General features: G+C 51.1%; 1 protein-coding gene across 1 annotated transcript; it reads left to right on the plus strand.

Annotated features, from left to right (window-relative positions):
* The first annotated feature begins 11,491 nt into the window (after positions 1 to 11,491).
* Positions 11,492 to 13,758, plus strand: Cldn4 (claudin 4). Its single transcript, XM_052168631.1, has one exon. It carries the CDS (start codon positions 12,177 to 12,179, stop codon positions 12,807 to 12,809), a length of 633 nt encoding a protein of 210 aa, XP_052024591.1. The 5' UTR covers positions 11,492 to 12,176; the 3' UTR covers positions 12,810 to 13,758.
* The last annotated feature ends 6,420 nt before the right edge of the window (positions 13,759 to 20,178 follow it).

A 20,178-nucleotide genomic window follows, 5' to 3' on the forward strand; every position in this document is an offset into this window, starting at 1 on the left:
AGGTAGAAAAATCCAAAGGTCAGGGCGTTTGCTAGGGTAGAGGGTAAATTTAAGACCAGCCTGGGTAATTTAGTGGGACTCTGTCTCAAAATAGAAATGGGGCTGGAAGATTGCTCAGTGGCTAAGAAAACGCACTGATCTTTCAAAGGACCTGAGCTGTGTGTGTGTGTGTGTGTGTGTGTGTGTATGTGTGTGTGTGTTACAGGAAGCCATGAGCTGTCTGACCAACCTGGCCTACAGAGTGAGTTCCAAGATAGCCAGGGTTACAGAGAAACCCTGTCTCAAAAAAAAAAAAAAAAGACATAAACAAGCAAACAAAAGACAGACAGAAAGGGCTGGTAATGTGCTCAGTGGTACAGCTTCTTAGAAGCCTTTAGCATAGTGGGAGACAAATAGGAATCAGAAAACCATAACATCCCCCAGCAGGGTGTGACGCTTGGCCTGGTCATCGTCGGCACGGCCTGTGTTGTCACATCAGCTTCCAGAACCTTGGTTTTATCTTTATTTCGATCTGGTAGTTTAACTGGGACATAAGTCCGATTCCTGTTTTAGGAAGGCTACCAGCCCAGTGCCCAGCCTATACCAAGCAGGTTCTTAGGAAAGTTTGCTGACACTGGGGTTTCTTTGCCTGGGGAGGCTGCAGGGATAGGTAAACAGAGTTAGGGCGTCTGATAACAGAGGCTTCAAGGGGCCCTGATCTGTGTGGGGCTGAAGGGCTGTCTCTCCAAGACAGCACTGTTAGCCTTCAGAGACCAGGGCACCTGAAATGAAGTCCTCAGAGGAGGAAGGGGTGGGTGGGAGGGGGCGGTTTACCAAGGAGGCCTGATGGGCCTCCGTGTGCTATGAGGAGGGGACTGAGAGTCACTGGGGACACTAATGGCAATAATGGGATAATGGCCAAGGCCCTGTGCAACCACAGAGTAATGTCAGGCAGGGGAGGAGCCAAGGGTCTTAGCAATTGCTTTAACTGTGCTCTGGCCCCTCAGGGAGGGATTCTGGGCTGGTGCTCTACCACTGAGACACACCCCTGTCACCTAACAGGGAGGGAATTCCAATGAAATTAACTAATTCCAGGGAAAGTAATTTAACAGCTGTCCTGGGGGTGACTAAGTCTCCTCTACACCCCTCTTCCTGTTTCCTCTCTCAGAGCTTCCCTTTCTCTGAGCCTTCCCCTCTCTCCCTCCATTTGCTCCTCCATCCTCCTGGACCTTGGCACTCCAATCATTAGGCTGTAAGTTGACTTTTCTATTCCTTGGAATCAGGGCCACCTCCACCCCAGGCCAAGGAGGGCTCAGCACTTGCCCGGCTAGTCTAGTCAGGCAGGGTGGCCAGGCCTGTCATTACCTGGCCTCAGGCCTCAGGGGGTGGATGGCCCACCCATTCAGGCTCCGGACCAGGGAGGGCTGGGGATTCCCATGCTAGATAAGTACTCTATCATTAGCTACATCCCTAGCCCTGGTTTTACCCATCTTGTGTGTGTTCATGTACATGTGTGTCTAAGTATGTGGATGCACATGTAGAGAGGTTAGAGGTCAACCTCTGGTATCATTTCTCAGGAATCAGTGACTGTGTGTGTGTGTGTGTGTGTGTGTGTGTCCCTGTGGATCTCTGACCCTTTTCCCGGCATAATCACATTGAATAAGGCCCTCCTCTCCCTTTCTGCTTCCCACTATTAATTTGACTCTTTGAATTAGCTAATGGAAGACCAGTGGCTGAACCTGCTATGGGCCACAGGCTAGGACAAAGTCAGTACAGGCTCCTCGCTGGCCTGGACCTACAGACTCCTCGCTGGCCTGGACCTTGAGGTCGTCCTGCTCCGTCTCCCACTTCTGAGATCCAGGACCTTGGCTTTCTAGTGGCTTGCTAAGCCCCAAGCAACCCAGTCAATTAGTCAGAAGGATTTAAGGCAGTGGTTCTCAACCTTCCTCATACCCAGACCCTTTAATACAGTTCCTTATGGTGTGGTGATCCCGCCAACCGGAAAATTATTTTCACTGCGACTTCATAACTGTAATTTTGCTACTCTTATGAATCATAATGTAAATATCTCAGATGCAGAATATCTGTTATACGCCTCCTGAGAAAGAGTCGCTGGACCCCCAAAGCGGTCATGACCCACAGGTTGAGAAGCACTGGTTTAAGGAGCTTCCCAGGCCTGGCTTCTGAGGCTTTGGATCATAGTGACAAAGAGGAAGTGTCTATTCTCATATGGGGAGATTGGCTGAAAGGTCATTTCTGTTGCCCGGCATCCTTTCCTGGTAGTGCCCGAGTTTGGACCCTAGCCCAGGGCCACAGTATAGAAAGTGGTCAGTCCATACTGGAGTGCCCTGTTTCCTGTAACCGATCACATGACTGCCCTTCTAGAGCATTCCATGCCGAGGGCTGTGCAGTGAACCTGCAAGGCACACACTTACACAGGAAGTATGTTTAAGGGTTTGTAAAACCTTTGACAGACTAGTTACTGTTAAAAAAAAAATGTAACTGGGAGCTGGAGGGATGGCTCTGTGGTTAAGAACCCTGGCTGCTCTTGCAGAGGACTCAGGTTCAATTCCCAGCACCCACATGGCAGCTCACAACCATTTGTAACTCCAGTCCCAGGGTATCTGATACCCTTTTTGGGTCTCCATGGGCACCAAGCATGTATGTGCCCATACATATGTGCAGGCAAAACACTCACACAAATAATTTTTTTAAAGATTTATTTGTTATTATATGTAAGTTCACTGTATCTGTCTTTAGACACTCCAGAAGAGGGCATCAGATCTCATTACTATAGATGGTTGTGAGCCACCATGTGGTTGCTGGGATTTGAATTCAGGATCTTCAGAAGAACAGTCAGTGCTCTTAACCTCTGAGCCATCTCACCAGCCCCTAAATAAATCTTAAAAACAAAAACAAATAAATAAAACTGCTGCAGAAACATGATCTGAGTTGATTCTTTTCCCTTTCTTTCCAGACAGGGTTTCTCTGTGTAGCCCTGGCTGTCCTGGAACTCCGTCTGTAGACCAGGCTGGCCTCGAACTCAGACATATGCCTGCCTCTGCCTCCAGAGTTCTGGGGCTAAAAGTGTACACCCCCATCATCTAAGTTCCATTCTTAACCAGCACTCCTGTAAAAAGCCAGACCTGCTGATGTCAGAGACAGGATGATCCCTGAAGCTAGCCTAGTTAAATCGGTCAGCTTCCAGTTCAAGGAGAGACTCTACCTCAGAAATAAAAACAAACAAACAAAAAAACAAAACAAAACAACAAAGGAGAGGGCCTGTCCACATGGGCAAAGGTGCTTGCAGCCAAGCCCGACAGCCCAAGTTCAATTCCTAGGATCCATGGGATGGAAGGAGAGAACTGGCTAACTCCTGTAGGTTTTCCTCTGGTCGATGCATGTGTACCAACTCCCTCTAAAATAAATAGACGTAATTAAAATAGTAAGGTGGGGACCGATTGAGAGGACCCAGGACTCCAACCCCTGGCTTCTATGTGCCATGCATGTGCATGAACATGAATGTACACAAACACATGCGTGTGCCACATACAGACATAGGTATGTGGACCTAACACTATTTGTGTATAACTGGGTTTGGTGCTGCATACCTGTAATTCCAGGAAGATCAGGCGTTCAAGGTCACTCTCAGCTAAATGGCTAGTTCGAGTCTAACTTGGACTACGTGGGACTGTCTCAAGAACAAACAGAAGAAAATGCTTATCCTCGTTCCCCACACCCTGACTCTCTTCACCTGGACCCGTGGGTGACTAAAAGCAGAGGGAAGTCTAGCCTCTCTGCTTCCATTTTGGTTCTGTCTCCTAGATTTTGGGTCAGCTGCTGACTCTGCTTGTGGGCATGTCAATCATTCAAGGACTGCCTGGCAGGAGTTCGGAGATACTGGAACTATCTAATCTATCTTCAAGGCGGAAGGCCCAGAGATAAGGGCCCCTGGCATCCGGCCGAAGGCTTTTACCATATTCTGTTCCAGGTTTCCCTGCAAAGCACCTGAAGGTGTGCTGTCTTTGTCCCGAACCTGCAGTCACCTTGGACTCCAGGAACAACAGAGCCTCTCTGGACAGATCCAGTCCCCAAATGAAGGAGTGAACACTGGGCGGTGGTGGTGCGTGCCTTTAATCCCAGCACTTGGGAGGCAGAGGCAGGCGGATTTCTGAGTTCAAGGCCAGCCTGGTCTATAGAGTGAGTTCTAGGAATGGCCAGAGCTACACAGAGAAACCCTGTCTCAAAAACAGAAAACAAAAGCCAAACAAACAAAGAAGTTAACTGAAAAGGCGTGTACACTCTGTACAATGTGTCCGGACAGCACTCTGGATAGAGTAATCATCTCCTTCTAAGCCGTTTGTGAGGCTGGCAAGATGGCTCAGTGGGTAAAGATGCTTGCTGCCAAGCTTCTAGAAGAAGCTTGTTCCCTCGGGCAAGAAGACTTTCTCAGGACCATCCTGTAGAGCACCTGGGTGTGTGTGTATGCGTGATCCTTTTGGGGAGGGGTCACATATCAGATATCCTGCATAAATTAGTTATGAAGTAGCAACAGAGACATTTTATGGTTGGGGGTCAGCACAGCATGAGGAACTGTATTAAAGGGTCGTAGCGTTTGGAAGGTTGAGGACCACTGTTGTAGATCAACGAGGCCCCGACTTGTCCCGGAGTTGGACTTATGCGTAGCTCTTGCCACCAGCACCCTGTTCTTCCATTTTCTGGATTCGATGCTCAGGTCGCTGCTCTGAAGATGAACTTGGCCTTGCTTAAATCTCTTTTCTCTGCTTTTTTTATCCTCCCCCACCTGCCTACCGGACACAGTGGGCCGCGTGGCCGAGGAGGTTGGCATGGCTTGTGCGCATGCTCCCCCCCATCCTCCTCTTGGTTTTCGGGCTCACATCTGTGTCTCGACAGCACCTGTTTCCACAGAGCTTGATGGTAGAACAAGGCTGGTGAGCTAGCAGAGGGCTCATCATATGATCCGGGATGGCTGTGGTCAGGGGGCTGGAGGAGGGGGCCACGCCTGAGAAAAGCCAGCATGGACGCTATGCACCCGCCAGCACAGGCCTCACAGTCTCTGCTGTAAAAGACAGTGACCGTGTAACCGTCCTGGTAGGAATGAGGGAATTGGAAATGCACACCCGTATCTCCCCCCCTTTTGCCCTTCCTTCTGTCAGAACAGTGGCTCCTAAGACATTAGAATTCCCCAGGAGTCTCATGTTGGGGGGAGAAGGTTGAAGGCTGGCGCCAGCCAGAAAAGGGGTTCGCCTCCCCTGGAAAAAGACTTCACACAGTTCTGACAACTTCCAGGAGACTCGGAGTTGGAAGGATGATGGGTGGGTGACGGTGGGCCCATGTCTGACTAGGACTGCTGGGCCCTGGGTTGAACAGTATGTGACCCTTACAGCTCTGCCTGTCTCTTGCCCTGTATTCAAAGCTAAACCTCTCGTCTGGACCCCAAGGGTGAACTTTCAGGATGTCACCCGATCTCTTTGTTACTCTTCACAGTGTGGTGACCTTAACGGCATCTCCTTTCTGTGCTACCCGCTGTTGTCCCTTTCCTCGGGGTTTTGAGGATTGGCCTCCCTCGCAGGGCTGCCAGTGCCCAGGCTGGGAACCGAGTGCAGCTCTTGGGCTGAGGAGATTGCTCAGGGGTAAAGTGTTTGCTGCACAAGCAGGAAGAGCTGGGTTTGGGGTACCTGTAGTTCCAGCACTGGGAGGGTGGAGACAGGGGGATTTGGGGCTTGCTGTTTAGCCAACCTGGCCAACTGGTGAGCTCAAGGATCAGCAAGAGTCTCTCTCTCTCTCTCTCTCTCTCTCTCACACACACACACACACACACACACACACATACCATACTTACCTACACACCACACACATATATACAACATACACACACAACACATACACACTATACACACTACACACATACACAGTACGCACACCAGACACCATAAACACACACTACACCAAACACACCACACACACCATATACACATACCATACGCACCACACGCACACCATACACACCACACACATACACACTATACACACTACACACACGCACAGCACACACACCAGACACCACATACACACACACACACACACACACACCAAACACACCACGCACATACACACCACTTACACCACACACATACACACTATACACACTACACACATGCACAGCACACACACCAGACACCACATACACACACACACCAAACACACCACGCACATACACACCACATACACCATACACATATACACACTACACACATACACCACATACACATCACACATTCATCACACCACAAACAGACACACATCACATCATCACATCGCACACACATACCACACACACACAGCATAACATACACACACACACACACCAATCTGCATCCTACAGCCCACAAACAAATTGCAGACACATGCTGAAGGCTTACAGCAAGAGTTTGCACGCCATCTGCACCAGGGCAGGCACGGGGGGTGGGGTGGAGGCGGAGGTGAATTCTTTTGTCTCCCCTTTACTGTTCAGGGGGCTATGGGGGCCGCAGAAAGGCTTCCTGGACCTGCAGGTGCTTCGTCCAGGCGGGGTGTGGGGGACATCACTACCTAACTCTGCCACCCATCAAATGCCCTCCAGTCGCGCCCTGCCACCGCCGGTCCGGATCTGGACGTTCTCCCTGATGCTGCTTTGTTTGTCTAACCTCGAGCTGGCTCCGTAGCCTCCCCTTCCCTGGCTGACCACCTCTGCCTGGCGGACCTGTGAACACCTGCTCCCCCACCCCCGCCACAGCCCTTCCTATTTCCTGTTTCTGTGGGGACGGCTGAGCCTCTTAGTCACTTAGGATACAGGTGGAAAGTTTTAGGGCTGTTTGCCTCCCCTCCCCCACCCGGGCTCGCTCAGTGCCATTTGGCGAGAGTCGGAAGTGGAGGGGGCAAGATGGTAGGGGTGGAGGTGGGGTCTGGCCATCTGCTTCCTGTATGGTAACCTGGGCAGGGGCAACTGGGAAGGAAAACCTAGCTAAGGCTACCCCACCCATCCAAGGCAAGTGCCTGCTTCTCCTCGGGCCTCAGTTTACTCATTAGCTCCAGGGGCCCCTGGAGTCTTGCAGAGTAGACTGGCATGAATGAGGTCATTCCCGGGCAGGAAAGCACTTCCGGTTTGGACTGCTGCTTATCTCTGTGATTACTGAGCCCGCAGCCTTCCGAGAGAGTCTTCAGAGCCTTGTATGGAAAGTCTAGGGGAGGCGTGGTCCAGGCAGAAACTGTCCGTGTTTGTGTTGCTGGCCTATTCCCGCCTGGGGGAGGAGCAGGAAGGCGGCTAGAAAACAGGAGATGCCCCGTGCACTCTGAATCACACGTCCTCCACAAACCTACTGTGTGCAAGTCCCCCATGCTGAGCACTGAACTTGCATTTTGTATGTTTGCTTTTGAGATAGGGTCTTGCCTCTGGCGTGCGCGGGACTCCCTCAAGGAGACCTTCCTGCCTGCTCTCTGCCTTCTGAGTGCGGGGGATGACAGGCATGCACGGATACACCTATCTTTCCTTCTCTTTCTCTTCTCTCATTTCCTTCTCTCTCCTCCCCTCTCCCCCCTTTCTTTTCTCGTTTTTGCCTTTTCCTCCCGACTTACTACCTTTCCAAAGGGTGGGATTCCTCTGGGTTTCAATTGTACATCTTAAAAAAAAAGAAAATTTTCCTTTCTCCCAAATGTACTTGGTCTTGTTCCCCACCTATGCTAATGTGTTCCAACATCTTGTCAAGTCCAGGCCCTTGCCATGTCCAAGATAGCTCCAGAGAAGCAACCTTCAGATGCTCCAATCTCCTCTCTCAGCTTCTCCAGACGCAGACAGCTTCTACTGGACCTGTTCTCCTGACCAATCCTCAAATGGCTCTACTAACCCTGGACAACAAAGAAGCAGCCAGTCCTCCTGAGACTGGACAATCACCCCCCATACCCCTTTCTCTAGGTTCCCCAGAGACACGCCGCCCCAATGTCAGCATGAAGCAGCCAGATCTCAACAACGACCCTATTCCTGCTTCGCCGTATTCGCCGTCACTTCTTTTTTCTTTTTCTTTTATTAATTAACCAAACATTGGGGAATGTTGGGGTTTTGTCTAAGCTCCACCCCACACCTACCTGGCAATAGCCAGGTATGCTCTGCCCCAGAGATCTGGCCCACTATAAGAGGGGCTACTTGCTCCTCCTCTCCCTCTTTGCTCTCTGCTCTCCCACACTCTCTCACCTCTCTGCCCCTGGGGCTCTTCCCCCCTCCACGGGGTCATGGCCGGCCTCCACTCTCTCCCTCTCTCTATTCTCTCTCTCTCTTTCCCTCTCTCTCTCTACCTCTACCACTAACTCCCATCCCCTATTCTGAATAAACTCTATTCTATACCATGTCTGTGTGTGTGTGTGGTCCCTCAGGGGCAGAGGTGCCCAGGCAAGGGCCCGCCTGGACACCTTCCCCCACACTGCCTGCCACACTCACCTAACCCCCTATATTCCCCCTTTTAAGCCCTTTCATCCTCGTGCCGAAAGTCCTTCAGTGCTAGGATTAAAGGCATGCGCTGTTAAGCCTACTGTGTTGATTTTGAAGGCGTCTCATGTGGCCCCCAGACTGGCCTTGAACTTTTAATCTTGTTGGGTTCTGGGGTTACGATTGTGCCCCACATGTTTAGTCTACGTGGGGCCAGGGCTCACTAGATAAGCATGATACCAACTGACGTATATCCCTAGCCCTTATTTTTTAATTTTTATTTCTTTTGATTGGTTGGTACGGAGTCCTGCTATGAGTCCAAGCTGGTCTCAGACTTGTAGCTGGTGAAAGGGTTTTGTGGTGAAAGAGTATCTAGTCGTTTGGTGGCCAAGCCTCTAGGGCAGGCCTTACAGGAGGTATGGAGCATGCGCCTTAGCAAAATACAGAGACTCTAGGAAATGTGTCGCCTTGGTGATGGTGTTATGCCCAACAGCCTGTTTCAGCTTCCTTCAGCTTACTGGGAGCTGGAATTACCCTCATTTCCAGATAACTTTATTTCTTGGAATAGAGTTTAGACTGGTAGCCTAGGCTGGCCTTGAACTTTCGATAGTCCTCCAGCCTTCCCCCCTCCCCCCATCCCCCAAGTGCTGAGATTACAAGTGTAGGCCGCCACTCCTAGCTCAATCACACCTAACATGATCACACCTACCTTGATAAGACATTGCCCTAGGTTTAGGTTTTATGAGCCCCCAGCTCTGAAAGAGTCTTGGAGGTATGTGTGTGTGTCACGACGGCCTCAACTGTCCCCTTGGCACACTGAGGGGGTCCCTGCTCCATTGGTTCTGCTAACCTTGGAGCTCATTACTGGCCAAGATTCAGTTTCCCACCAACTCCAAGTACTGAGCACTCACAGACCACGTGGGATGGTGGAAGACCATCCTCCGTAGATGCAGGGATTATGCACCAGTTGTATACAGTAGTGTACATAACCTGTAATCCCAGCACCCAGGAGGACGAAGAGGAAACATGAGAATTTGAGGACAGCTTGGGCTACACAGTTTCACTGAGACTCCAGTTTCAAATACAGGGGTTGGGGAGGGGAACAGTGAACTATTTTAAAGAGACTGTGCATCTGTTGTACAGATTCACAGAAACAACCATGTCTTGATGCAACTGGACAGACTAACAGGCAGGAAGCCCAGGGCAGCAGACAGGGTTCTGGACAGTGGCCAGAGTTCAAGGATCTATGGCAGCTGTGGTCCTCGGGGTGTTCACCCAAAAGGTGCACAAAGAGAAACAGGAGAGAGTGGGGCGCACACCTGTAACTCTAGCAGCTTGGAGACTGAGGCAGGAGCATTACCATGTGTTTGAGGCCAGTTTGTGTTACAGAGGGTTCCAGGCTAGCTTAGATATGCCAAGACACTGTTTTAGGAAACAAAACCAAGTAGGGGACAGTGGTGGTGTGTGCCTTTAATTTGGGAGGCAGAGGCAAGCAGAGCTTTGAGTTCAAGGCCAGCCTGCTCTACAGAGTGAGTTTCGGGACAGCCAGGGCTACACAGACAAACAACCATGCCTTGAAAACCAAAAAAAAAAAAAAAAAAAAAAAAAAGAAAGAAAGAAAGAAAGAAACGAAACTAAGAGCAGCAAAGCCAGAGACTGAGCCGCACTTGTGAAGTAGGGGCGGGAATAGGAAAGTAAGGATGGAGCTGGGAATGAGGCTCTGTAGGGTAGAGTGCTGGCCCAGCACCCACAAAGCCCTGAGTTCCTAGCACCGTCTAAAACAGGTCGGGGCTTGCAATTTGGGAAGTGGAGGCAAGGGGCTCAGAAGTTTAAGGTCAGCTTTAGTGACATAGGGAGTCTGAGCCGGCCAGAACTATAGGAAACCATATCTAAAAGAAGAAAAAAAAAAGAAAAAAAAAAGGAGAAGAAAAGAAAGACAGACACACACTAGTCCAGGACAGAGAGGGATGATTCCAGATGGGGCTATGGTGACAGGGAGCTACATCAATGACCCCTTCTCCTAGGTCCCCTCTGCCCCTGTGGTGGACCCGCAGTTCTCCTTATCTGCATTTCCCAGGTGCCTTTGGGATACACATGGCCCCTTCTTAGCCTGCTCTCAGATGGACATGTTCACCTCTGACCTTTGTACCAGCTGGGGTGGGGGGCAGGGAGCATAGGAGACTACCTTTCCCTCGGTATCCCCTCCCCCACCCCCTAAGGCCAGTGCCTGGTCAAACTAGATTCCTCGCCTTGCGAAACATCACTCTGACCCCCGGCTCCTTGCTGTCCCCTCCCTGAGATGTTCTCTTTGACCCAGTCCGCACTGCGTTACCCGGTCACCCTGAGAGGGTGTGTGCCTCTTAGTACTGCTGTCCCTAGCACAATCTCGAAATCTAGTGGCCCCTAGAAACCCCCTAAAGTTGTGGCAGGAAGCCACCATGTCTCTTGATCCCCGTCTGCACCTCTGGTGGAGGACTCCCTTTCTCTTCGATGTCTCCAAGGACCTTGTGCCCAGGCTGGCTTTATGGGAACGGCTCCCGAGTCTCTGAAGAATAAACATCAATTTATGAAGTCAAGCCTGTCTCTGGAGCCTGGCTGGGTTTTGAATTGGTCTTCACCCAGTTCTGGCTGAGCAAGACTCAGTCAGGCCTAGGAAGGAAGAGAGGACAGGATTCTGTAACCGCCACCACCAATCCCAATTTTAAATTGCATTTATTTATCGATCGCATTTGTGCGGAGGATGTGGGTGTCTCCTGTCACGGAGATCCCAGGTCCTTGGGGCTTGGCGGCGAGCTGCTCTACCCACTGAACCATCCCACCCGCCTTTCTGTGTTTAGAATCTCTTGTTCTGGCCCCAAGTGCCTCGCCTCTACCGCCTGAGGCACTATGGCTGGGTGGGGAAATCACATGAGTCCAGCAGGAGGGCTGGTTCTCGGCTGTCCCCACCCCAGCTCCTCATTTTCCTACCCCAACTTCCTCTGGCCTAGGCAAAGTAGCTACGTGGGCATATTAATGACAATAATAGCCCTGTTGGTGGAGATAAAATTGGTAAGGTAAAAGTAACACTAATTAAGTCGGGGATCTTTTGGACAACCCCAGACACTGGCCTCAGATTCTTCTGTGAAGGGTCTCCATTCTCCCACGTCCCACGGGAGCCCGGAATGAGTGGAATGAGTCTTGGGGACCTCCGCTAATAGGCTCCGAACCCTGGCGACGCTTGGACTTCCTGTCGCTCCTAGCTGTTCCCACCCGGCGCGCATCCAGGTGCTCTTGGCTGGTGATTCAGTGTCTGTGTCCCAGCTGACCTCAGCCTGAGCCTGGGGGCTGGGGGAACATGGTAGTTTCTTGTGATACTGTCGGGTGACTCAGGGGCCCAGGACTGGGGCCTCAGAACGCCTTTGTTGGCCCAGGTTCAGGAATCCAGAGAAACTGGTCGCGAGGGAGGCCTTTGGGGACTGAAACCCCTCCCTCTGCCTCCGCCCCTCCTCCACAGTGTTTTAACTGCGGCACCTGCAGCCTCAGGTCCTGGTCGCAGGTGCCGGGCGGGCGGGAAAGAGCTTCAGTGTTCGCGCTTGGTAGCTTGTGTTCGGGTCTCAGCACCTCCGGCTGGCTTTGTGTTCCCGGGACTCACCGGAAAAAGGCTTTCTCAGCCCTGGGATTCCAGAGAGAGAGAGAACTTTTTGTGATCACCGACCTCGACCCCTGCAGAGGCTGAGCGATGGCGTCCATGGGGCTGCAGGTGCTGGGGATCTCCTTGGCGGTGCTGGGCTGGCTGGGAGTCATCCTGAGTTGTGCGCTGCCCATGTGGCGGGTGACCGCTTTCATCGGCAGCAACATCGTCACGGCGCAGACCAGCTGGGAGGGCCTGTGGATGAACTGCGTGGTGCAGAGCACCGGCCAGATGCAGTGCAAGATGTACGACTCCATGCTGGCCCTGCCGCAGGACCTGCAGGCCGCCCGAGCCCTTATGGTGGTTAGCATCATCGTGGGAGCTCTGGGGATGCTCCTCTCCGTGGTCGGGGGCAAGTGCACCAACTGTATGGAGGACGAGACCGTCAAGGCCAAGATCATGATCACCGCCGGAGCCGTGTTCGTCGTGGCGAGTATGTTGATCATGGTACCCGTATCCTGGACCGCTCACAACGTCATCCGCGACTTCTACAACCCTCTGGTGGCTTCCGGGCAGAAGAGGGAGATGGGGGCCTCGCTTTACATCGGCTGGGCGGCCTCTGGGCTGCTGCTCCTGGGAGGAGGTCTCCTCTGCTGCAGTTGCCCACCTCGCAGCAACGACAAGCCCTACTCGGCCAAGTACTCCGCCGCCCGCTCTGTCCCCGCCAGCAACTATGTGTAAGGTGGGCCGCTCTATGGCCACGTTGCCTTTGTTATTTTTCTTGGATTGAGCTCATAACAGCCTGTGGCCCCTCAGATTCTCCAGGACCTGCCCTGCTGCTTGCTGGGGACGGGCAAACCCGGACTGTGCCAAGTTACTAGCCCGTAGCTCTTGGGGACCCACCTGCCCCACTCGGACACGATCTCAAGGCTCCTTACAACGGGCAAGGATGGATGTAAAAGTATTTCCTTGCTGCTTACATCCAAACTGCTCCTGGCTACGGGGCTGAAGGCAGACGCAGCTGGGAACAGCAGTGGAGGCGGGAGCTGGGTCCTGCTGGCCGGGGTAGCTCAGCTGTGACTTTGGACTCCGGAGTGGATGTCCTGCTCTGTCCCCCACTCAGCCTACACGTTACTCCAGCGCTACTCTTGCCATGACGCCCCGCGATTCCGAGCACTCCTGGTCCTACCTGGAGTCTTGGGGTGCTGAGTGACTGAGTGTGACTGGGGGACCATGGAGAGCCGGTGGGTTCTGCTATGGAATCCTCCCAGTGATTAGCAATGACTGAGGCCTTAGCCACCCACACACCGCCGTAATGAAGTTCTGTGCAGTGGATGGACGGGTTTGAGGCAAGAAGGGTGGAGGTGGGTTAAACTGGTTTGGGGAGTGCTGGGCCTGGGGACCTAGAAGCAGCCCAGGGTGTCCCCACCCCTTTCCCTTACTGTCTGGCTAAATGCTCTGATCTCTTCACCCGCTCCGAAGGACCCTGAGCCTCTCGAGGGGGCCTCCTCTGAATTCCTGCCCCTTGTCCATTTCAAGGACACCGGCCAGTCTGCGGAAGGTCCCGGGGTGATGGCATTGCACCGGGGAGTCTCCTGGACTCCCTGCCCTCTCTGTGGTTTCTTGTTTTGTAATTTAAGGTCTGTTCACAGCTGTAATTATTATTTTCTACAATAAATGGCACCTGCATACAGGAAAGGTTTGGGCTCTTCTCTGAGGTCTGGATGGGCCGGGGCTGGAGGCGGGTGGCTGAGGGTCCACGGGAGAGAGACCCTGATGTTGTAATAAGATGGAACGGTGGAGCTCAGTTGGTAAGAGCGTGCCTGGCATGCCAAAGGCCCTGTGTCCCATACTCATTCCTAAATGAAGGCTATCCCCCAGTAGTAGAAGGTCCAAGGCTACCCTGGTCTACATGAGACCCTGTCTCAAAAAGTGATTCAGGAGATCTCATTGTAAAAATGAGAACTATCTCTGACTGGAGAACCACGGAGTTTGAGGCTTTTACTTGCTTTTTTTTTTTTTTTTTTTTTTTTTTTTTTAAAGCCCATCAAACTCATTGCAATCCTCCTGCCTTAGTCCTTGAGTGTACTACCATGTTGGCAAGCTCTTCATGTGTTAGAAGGGAAACCCTGTATCTTGGACCCAGTTAATGCCCAGGACTGGGGGTGGGGCTGGGGCACCCCAGATGACACTGAAGGGAGGGGGTGGGAGGGGGAGTGGCTAATTCATCTGCTGCTTCCTCCCTGGTCTCCCTTTCTCTGAGCAGCCAGGCTGGCCTGCTTATTTTCCACAGGCCGCTCTATAGGAGTCACCTTCCCTAAGGAATGTCCTTTCCCCACTCTTGAAGCCTTGCTGGTCTTACAGGTCCGGGCTGAGGCCTCCTCCCTAGGGAGTCCTCCCACAACCCAGGAATGCCCAAGGTACAGAGAGTCCTTAAACCCACACCCACACCACCACAGGGCAGGCTGGGCCACACCCTGACTTTCCTATCCCCTGCTTCAGGGTTTTTATTGTTTTGATAGAAGATCTAAATGTAGCCCAGGCTAGCCTCCAGGTATACAGCTAAAGACAACCTTAAATTCCTGAAGGTCCTGCTTCCACTTTCCCAGTGTTGGGGTTAGAGATGTGTACCCCCATGCCTGTTTTATGTGGTGCTGAGGATAAAGGATCTGTGCTTGGGACACATTGTTACTAGGGCTGGATCCTGATTCCGTTTGTGGAAACGGGGTCTCGTATCCTGGCTGGACTCGAACCTGATTCCTCACAAAGGACGGTTTGAGTTTCTCATTCTCCTTCCTCCTCCTCCTCCTCTCTGGTGCTGGGCTTATGGGCAGGGACGCCACAGCTAGATTTATTCCGAGCTGGGCTGGAAGCCAGGGCTTCGAGTACACCAGCTTTCTAGCTCTGAGCCCCATCCACACAGAACCCTTCCTGTTCGTGCGCCTCTGTGGCTCAGCTCCAAAGCTGAGACCAGAAGACAGCTTTGCGGAGTCGGCTCTCTCCTTCCACCTTTACGTGGGCTTGGGGTGGACTCTCACCACTGGGCTCACGCGGCCTCTGCCTCTACCGGCTGAGCCATCTCAAGGGCCCACGAACCGCTTCGTGACTTTGTGGGCATAGCCAAGTTCTCATGATGAAGTCACCAGATGGTGTTAAAGCCAAGTGAGTGGGCCTGTGACAGAATCCCAGCACTGGGGGTAGAGATGGGAGGATCCCGAGTTCAAGACCATCCTTCATTACATAGCCAGTTTGAGGCCAGCCTGGGCTACCTGACACTATATAACAGACTCACTGTTTTATTTTTTCTTCATAGTCAATTTTTTACTCCCTGTGGTCCTGGGGATCAAATCCAGGGGCCCCCATGTTAGACAAAGGCCCTACTGTTGAGCAGCCCCAATCTCCTCTTCATTAAACACTGAAAAACCCGGTGGCTGAGAGGCAGGCAAACCTCTGTGAGTTTGAGGCCAGCCTGGTCTAGTTCCAGTTCTGCGAGGGCTACGTGGTTCAACCTTCTTTAAAACCAACAAAACCAAATAAATAACACTGTTCTGGGTGGAGGGCTAGCCTAGTGTACCAAGGGTCCTGAGTTCAAGTCCCAGCTCGGCCTAAACTTAAGCAACACAGGCAAGTAAGTAATCCGAGATGCTCCAGAGGAGGCGGCTGAGGGAGCGGGGCTTGAAGCTCCTGGTAGGCCCTAACCAGTCAGAGGCCCACCGGGCCTCCCTCTGACCCCGTGTCAGAGTAACCAAAAGGATGAGTCAGGATAACAAGAGACATTACATCATTTTCCTTTGAGATGGCTTAGCCAGTAATGGTGTTTGCTGCCAAGTCTGGTGACCTAAATTGCATTCCCTGGACTCAAATGGTTCTGCAAGTTGTCCTTTGACTTCCATAAGCATGTATTCCATGGCACATGAACACACACACACACACACACACACACACACACACACACTAATATAAGCCAGGTTTGGTGGAGCATGCCTTTAGACACAGTCCTGGGGAGGCAGAGGTGGGTGGGTCTCTGTGAGTTCGAGGCCAGCCTTGATCTACAAAGCCAGTCTAGGACAGACATGGCTGTCTACACTGAAAAACCCTGGGGGCGCGGGAGAAATATATAAATGTGAAAAAAGATGGAGAAAATTAAACTTTTACTATTGTTAATCTATTTTTATTCCCTGTGCTAGGCAGGGCTTCCGTAGTACTGTTTTGTTTTGTTTTGTTTTTGAGACAGGGTTTCTCTGTATAGCTCTGGCTGTCCTGGAACTCACTCAGTAGACCAGGCTGGCCTTGAACTCAGAAATCCGCCCGCCTCTGCCTCCCAAGTGCTGGGATTACAGGCGTGCGCCACCACGCCCAGTACGTAGTACTGTTAAAACATACCTTTAGCCCCTCACTGGGGGATCCTAAAGTACTCTACATCTCTAGATCTTTCTAAGTATTTATTTGTTTGTTTGTTTGTTTTTTCCAGACAGAGTTTCTCTGTGTAGCCCTGGCTGTCCTGGAACTCACTCTGTAGACCAGGCTGGCCTTGAACTCAGAAATCCAACTGCCTCTGCCTCCCAAGTGCTGGGACTAAAGGTGTGTGTCACCACTGCATGGTTAAATTTTTATTTATTTATTCAGTTTTATTTTACGTGCATCGGTGTTTTGTCAGGTCCCCTGGAAATGGAATTGCAAAACATTGTGAGCGGTCATGTGGGTGCTGGGACTCGAACCTGGGTCGCCCGGAAGAGCAGTCAGTGCTCTTGACCTCAAAGTCATTTTTCTAGCCTCTCTAGATCTTGTCTCACTTTTTGAAACAGAGTGTGGATGAATGGTTCAGGCTGGCTGGATTTCACTCTGTAGCCCAGGCAGGCCTTGGGCTTCCTATCCTCCTGCCTCAGCTACGCAGGAGGCTGGGGTGCTAGGTCTGGGCCAACCTAATCTACCTCTCTCCTTGCCCCAGCTTACCACGTGACTCAGAAAGGCCCAATCTACCTCCCAGGTATCCTAACAACAGATAACATCTCTGATGGGGGGCCGGGGGACGGGACTGGTTGGGACCAGATGTCGGACGGTGACAGTTGTTTACTTTGCTTCATTTTATGTGGGTTTCGATATAGCCTTGCCTGGCTGAGACTGGTTGAAGCCAGGTTCTTTGTTGCACAAGTGTCCAGGAAATGTTATTTTGACTTCATGGGGCCCCAAGCTAAGATCTCAGATCAGGCTACACCACAGTTTTCTGAATCTGCTTCTCTGGTCACCTTTCCCAGGAATCAGATCACCCCCATTTCTCAGTCTTTAGAATGTATTTATGTTTATTTTCTATTGGTGCTGTGCAAGTGTGCACATGTGTTTTGTGGAGGTCTGAGTACAACTTGCTGGAGCCGGTTCTCGCCTCTATCATGTGAATCCCGAAGACTGAACCCAAGTCGCCCTCTGAGCCATCTCTCCAGCCTGTTTGTCTCCTAAGTACCTGAAATTCCCTTTACAGAGGCACACTTGAGTCAGTCTCTTTCTCCATCAGCCCCACTGTGTGTGTGTGTGTGTGTGTGTGTGTGTGTGGTGTGTGTGGTGTGTGTGTGGTGTGTGTGTATGTGTGTGTGGTATGTGTGGTGTGTGGTGTGTGGTGTGTGTGTGGTGTGTGGTATGTGTGTATGTGTGTGTGGTATGTGTGTGTGTGTGTGGTATGCGTGTGTGTGTGTGTGTGTGTGTGTGTGTGTGTGTGGTGTGTGTGTGTATGTGTGGTGTGTGTGTGTATGTGTGGTGTGTGTGTGGTGTGTGTGTATGTGTGTGTGTGTAGTGTGTGGTGTGTGTATGTGTGTGTGGTGTATGTGTATGTGTGGTGTGTGTGTGTGTGTGTGTGTGGTGTGTGTGTGGTGTGTGTGTGGTGTGTGTGTGTGTGTGATGTGTGTGGTATGTGTGTGTGGTATGTGGTGTGTGTGTATGTGTGTGGTGTATGTGTGTGTGTGTGTGGTGTGTGTGGTGTGTGTGGTGTATGTGTGTGTGTGGTGTGTGTGTAGTGTGTGTGGTATGTGTGTGTGGTATGTGGTGTGGGTGGTATGTGTGTGTGGTATGTGGTGTGTATGTGTGTTTGTATGGTATGTGTGTGTGTGTGGGGGGTGTGTGTGGTATGTGTGTGTGGTATGTGGTGTGTGTATGTGTGTGTGTATGGTGTGTGGTGTGTGTGGTATGTGTGTGTGTGTGGTGTGTGTGTGTGGTGTGTGGTGTGTGTGTGTGGTGTGTGGTATGTATGTATGTGTGTGTGGTGTGTGTGTGTGTGTGTGTGTGTATGTGTGTGGTGTGTGCGTGTGGTGTGTTATACATATGCACATGTTAACACATCAGGTATTGTCAGTCACTCTCCACCTTGGTTTTTGAGACAGGGTTCCTCATTGAACCCAGAGCGCATAGATTTGGCTAGTCTGTCTGTGTAACCCCAGCACTGGGGTTACAAATGTGTCACCCCAAAAACCTTAAAAACAGAGTGCCTGGGACCCACACTTACATAGTAAGAACCTTACAGGCTCTGCCATCTTCCTGCCTAGATTTTAAATTTACTTTTCTTTCTTTTTTTTAAAGATTTTTTTTATTATTATTATATGTAAGTACACCGTAGCTGTCTTCAGACACCAGAAGAGGACGTCAGATCTTGTTATGGATGGTTGTGAGCCACCACGTGGTTGCTGGGATTTGAACTCATGACCTAAGGAAGAGCAGTCAGTGCTCTTACCGCTGAGCCATCTCTCCAACCCCAATTTATTTTTCTATTTATTTATTTATTTATTTAGTGTTCTGTAGACCAGGCTGGTCTGGAACTCTGAGAGCCTTCTGCTCTGCCTCCCCAGTGCTGGGATTAAGTGTGTGTACCACCAATGCCTGGGAGGTTTGTTTATTGTTTTTTAATTATGTCTGCGTGTATGTGTGGTATATGGATGTGAATGCAGGTGGCTGCCAGGAAGCAGAGGTGTTGTGTCGGGTGCCCTGGCGCTGGCGTTACAGGCAATTGCGAGACTCCCATGTGGGTGCTGGGATCTCTGCTTTCTCTGGGAGATCGAGAAATGCTCTTAATCAAAGAGCCGTTTCTAAAGCATTCAAAATTATTATCATAATTATTGTGTGTATGTATGTGTGTGTGCATATGTATGTGGGTGCCAGCACCACAGCATGTGTGTGGAGGTCACAGGACAACATGGTGGGATTAGAACCCTTCTCTCTTTCCAGCTTTATGCCTGGCCTTGAATACAGAGATCTGCCTGCCTCTGCCCTGAGCTTTAAAGCTGTAGGGGTCACCATGCGCTTAGCACAATGAAGGATCTTACACTGAGCAAACTCTTCAGTCCCCTTATTTTATTTTATATTTTATTTTATTTTGTTGAGACAAGGTAGCCCAGGCTGGCCTTGAACTCATGATTCTTACACCTGCCACCCAAAGGCTGAAAAAACATGTGATGACTGGTTAAACCAATACCTTAATGCTTTTCTTTTCTCTTCATTTTTCTTTTCCTCTCCTCCCCTCTCCTCCCTCTCCCTCCCCTCTCTTCCCTTTCCTTTCCAAGACAGGGTTTCTCCATGTAGCCCTGGCTATCCTGGAACTCACTCTGTAGACCAGGCTGGCCTCGAACTCAGAAATCTGCCTGCCTCCTGAGGGCTGGGAGGAGCAAAAGTGTGCACCACCATCGCTCTTAATTAGTGTGTGTATGAGTGACGCCCTTATTTAGTTCATTTACTTATCTCGTGTGTATGTGTGTGTGTGTGTGCGTGCATGTGCATGCATTCATGTGTGTGCATGAGTGCATGCCTTCATGTGTGTGCGTGTATGAGTGCATGTGCATGCATTCATGTGTGTGCATGAGTGCATGCCTTCATGTGTGTGCGTGTATGAGTGCATGTGCATGCATTCATGTGTGTGTGCATGAGTGCATGCCTTCATGTGTGTGCGTGTATGAGTGCATGTGCATGCATTCATGTGTGTGCATTAGTGCATGCCTTCATGTGTATGTGTGTATGAGTGCATGCATTCATGTGTGTGCGTGTATGAGTGCATGTGTTCAGGTGTATGTGTGTACGTGCATGTGCATGCATTCATGTGTGTGCATGAGTGCATGCCTTCATGTGTATGTGTGTA

Source organism: Apodemus sylvaticus, chromosome 22, assembly GCF_947179515.1.
Source record: "Apodemus sylvaticus chromosome 22, mApoSyl1.1, whole genome shotgun sequence".
NCBI lineage: Eukaryota > Metazoa > Chordata > Mammalia > Rodentia > Muridae > Apodemus > Apodemus sylvaticus.

Bases quoted from the DNA above. Each gene is read 5' to 3' on its own strand.
- Cldn4 (XM_052168631.1), top strand. From the start codon at position 12,177: ATGGCGTCCATGGGGCTGCAGGTGCTGGGGATCTCCTTGGCGGTGCTG.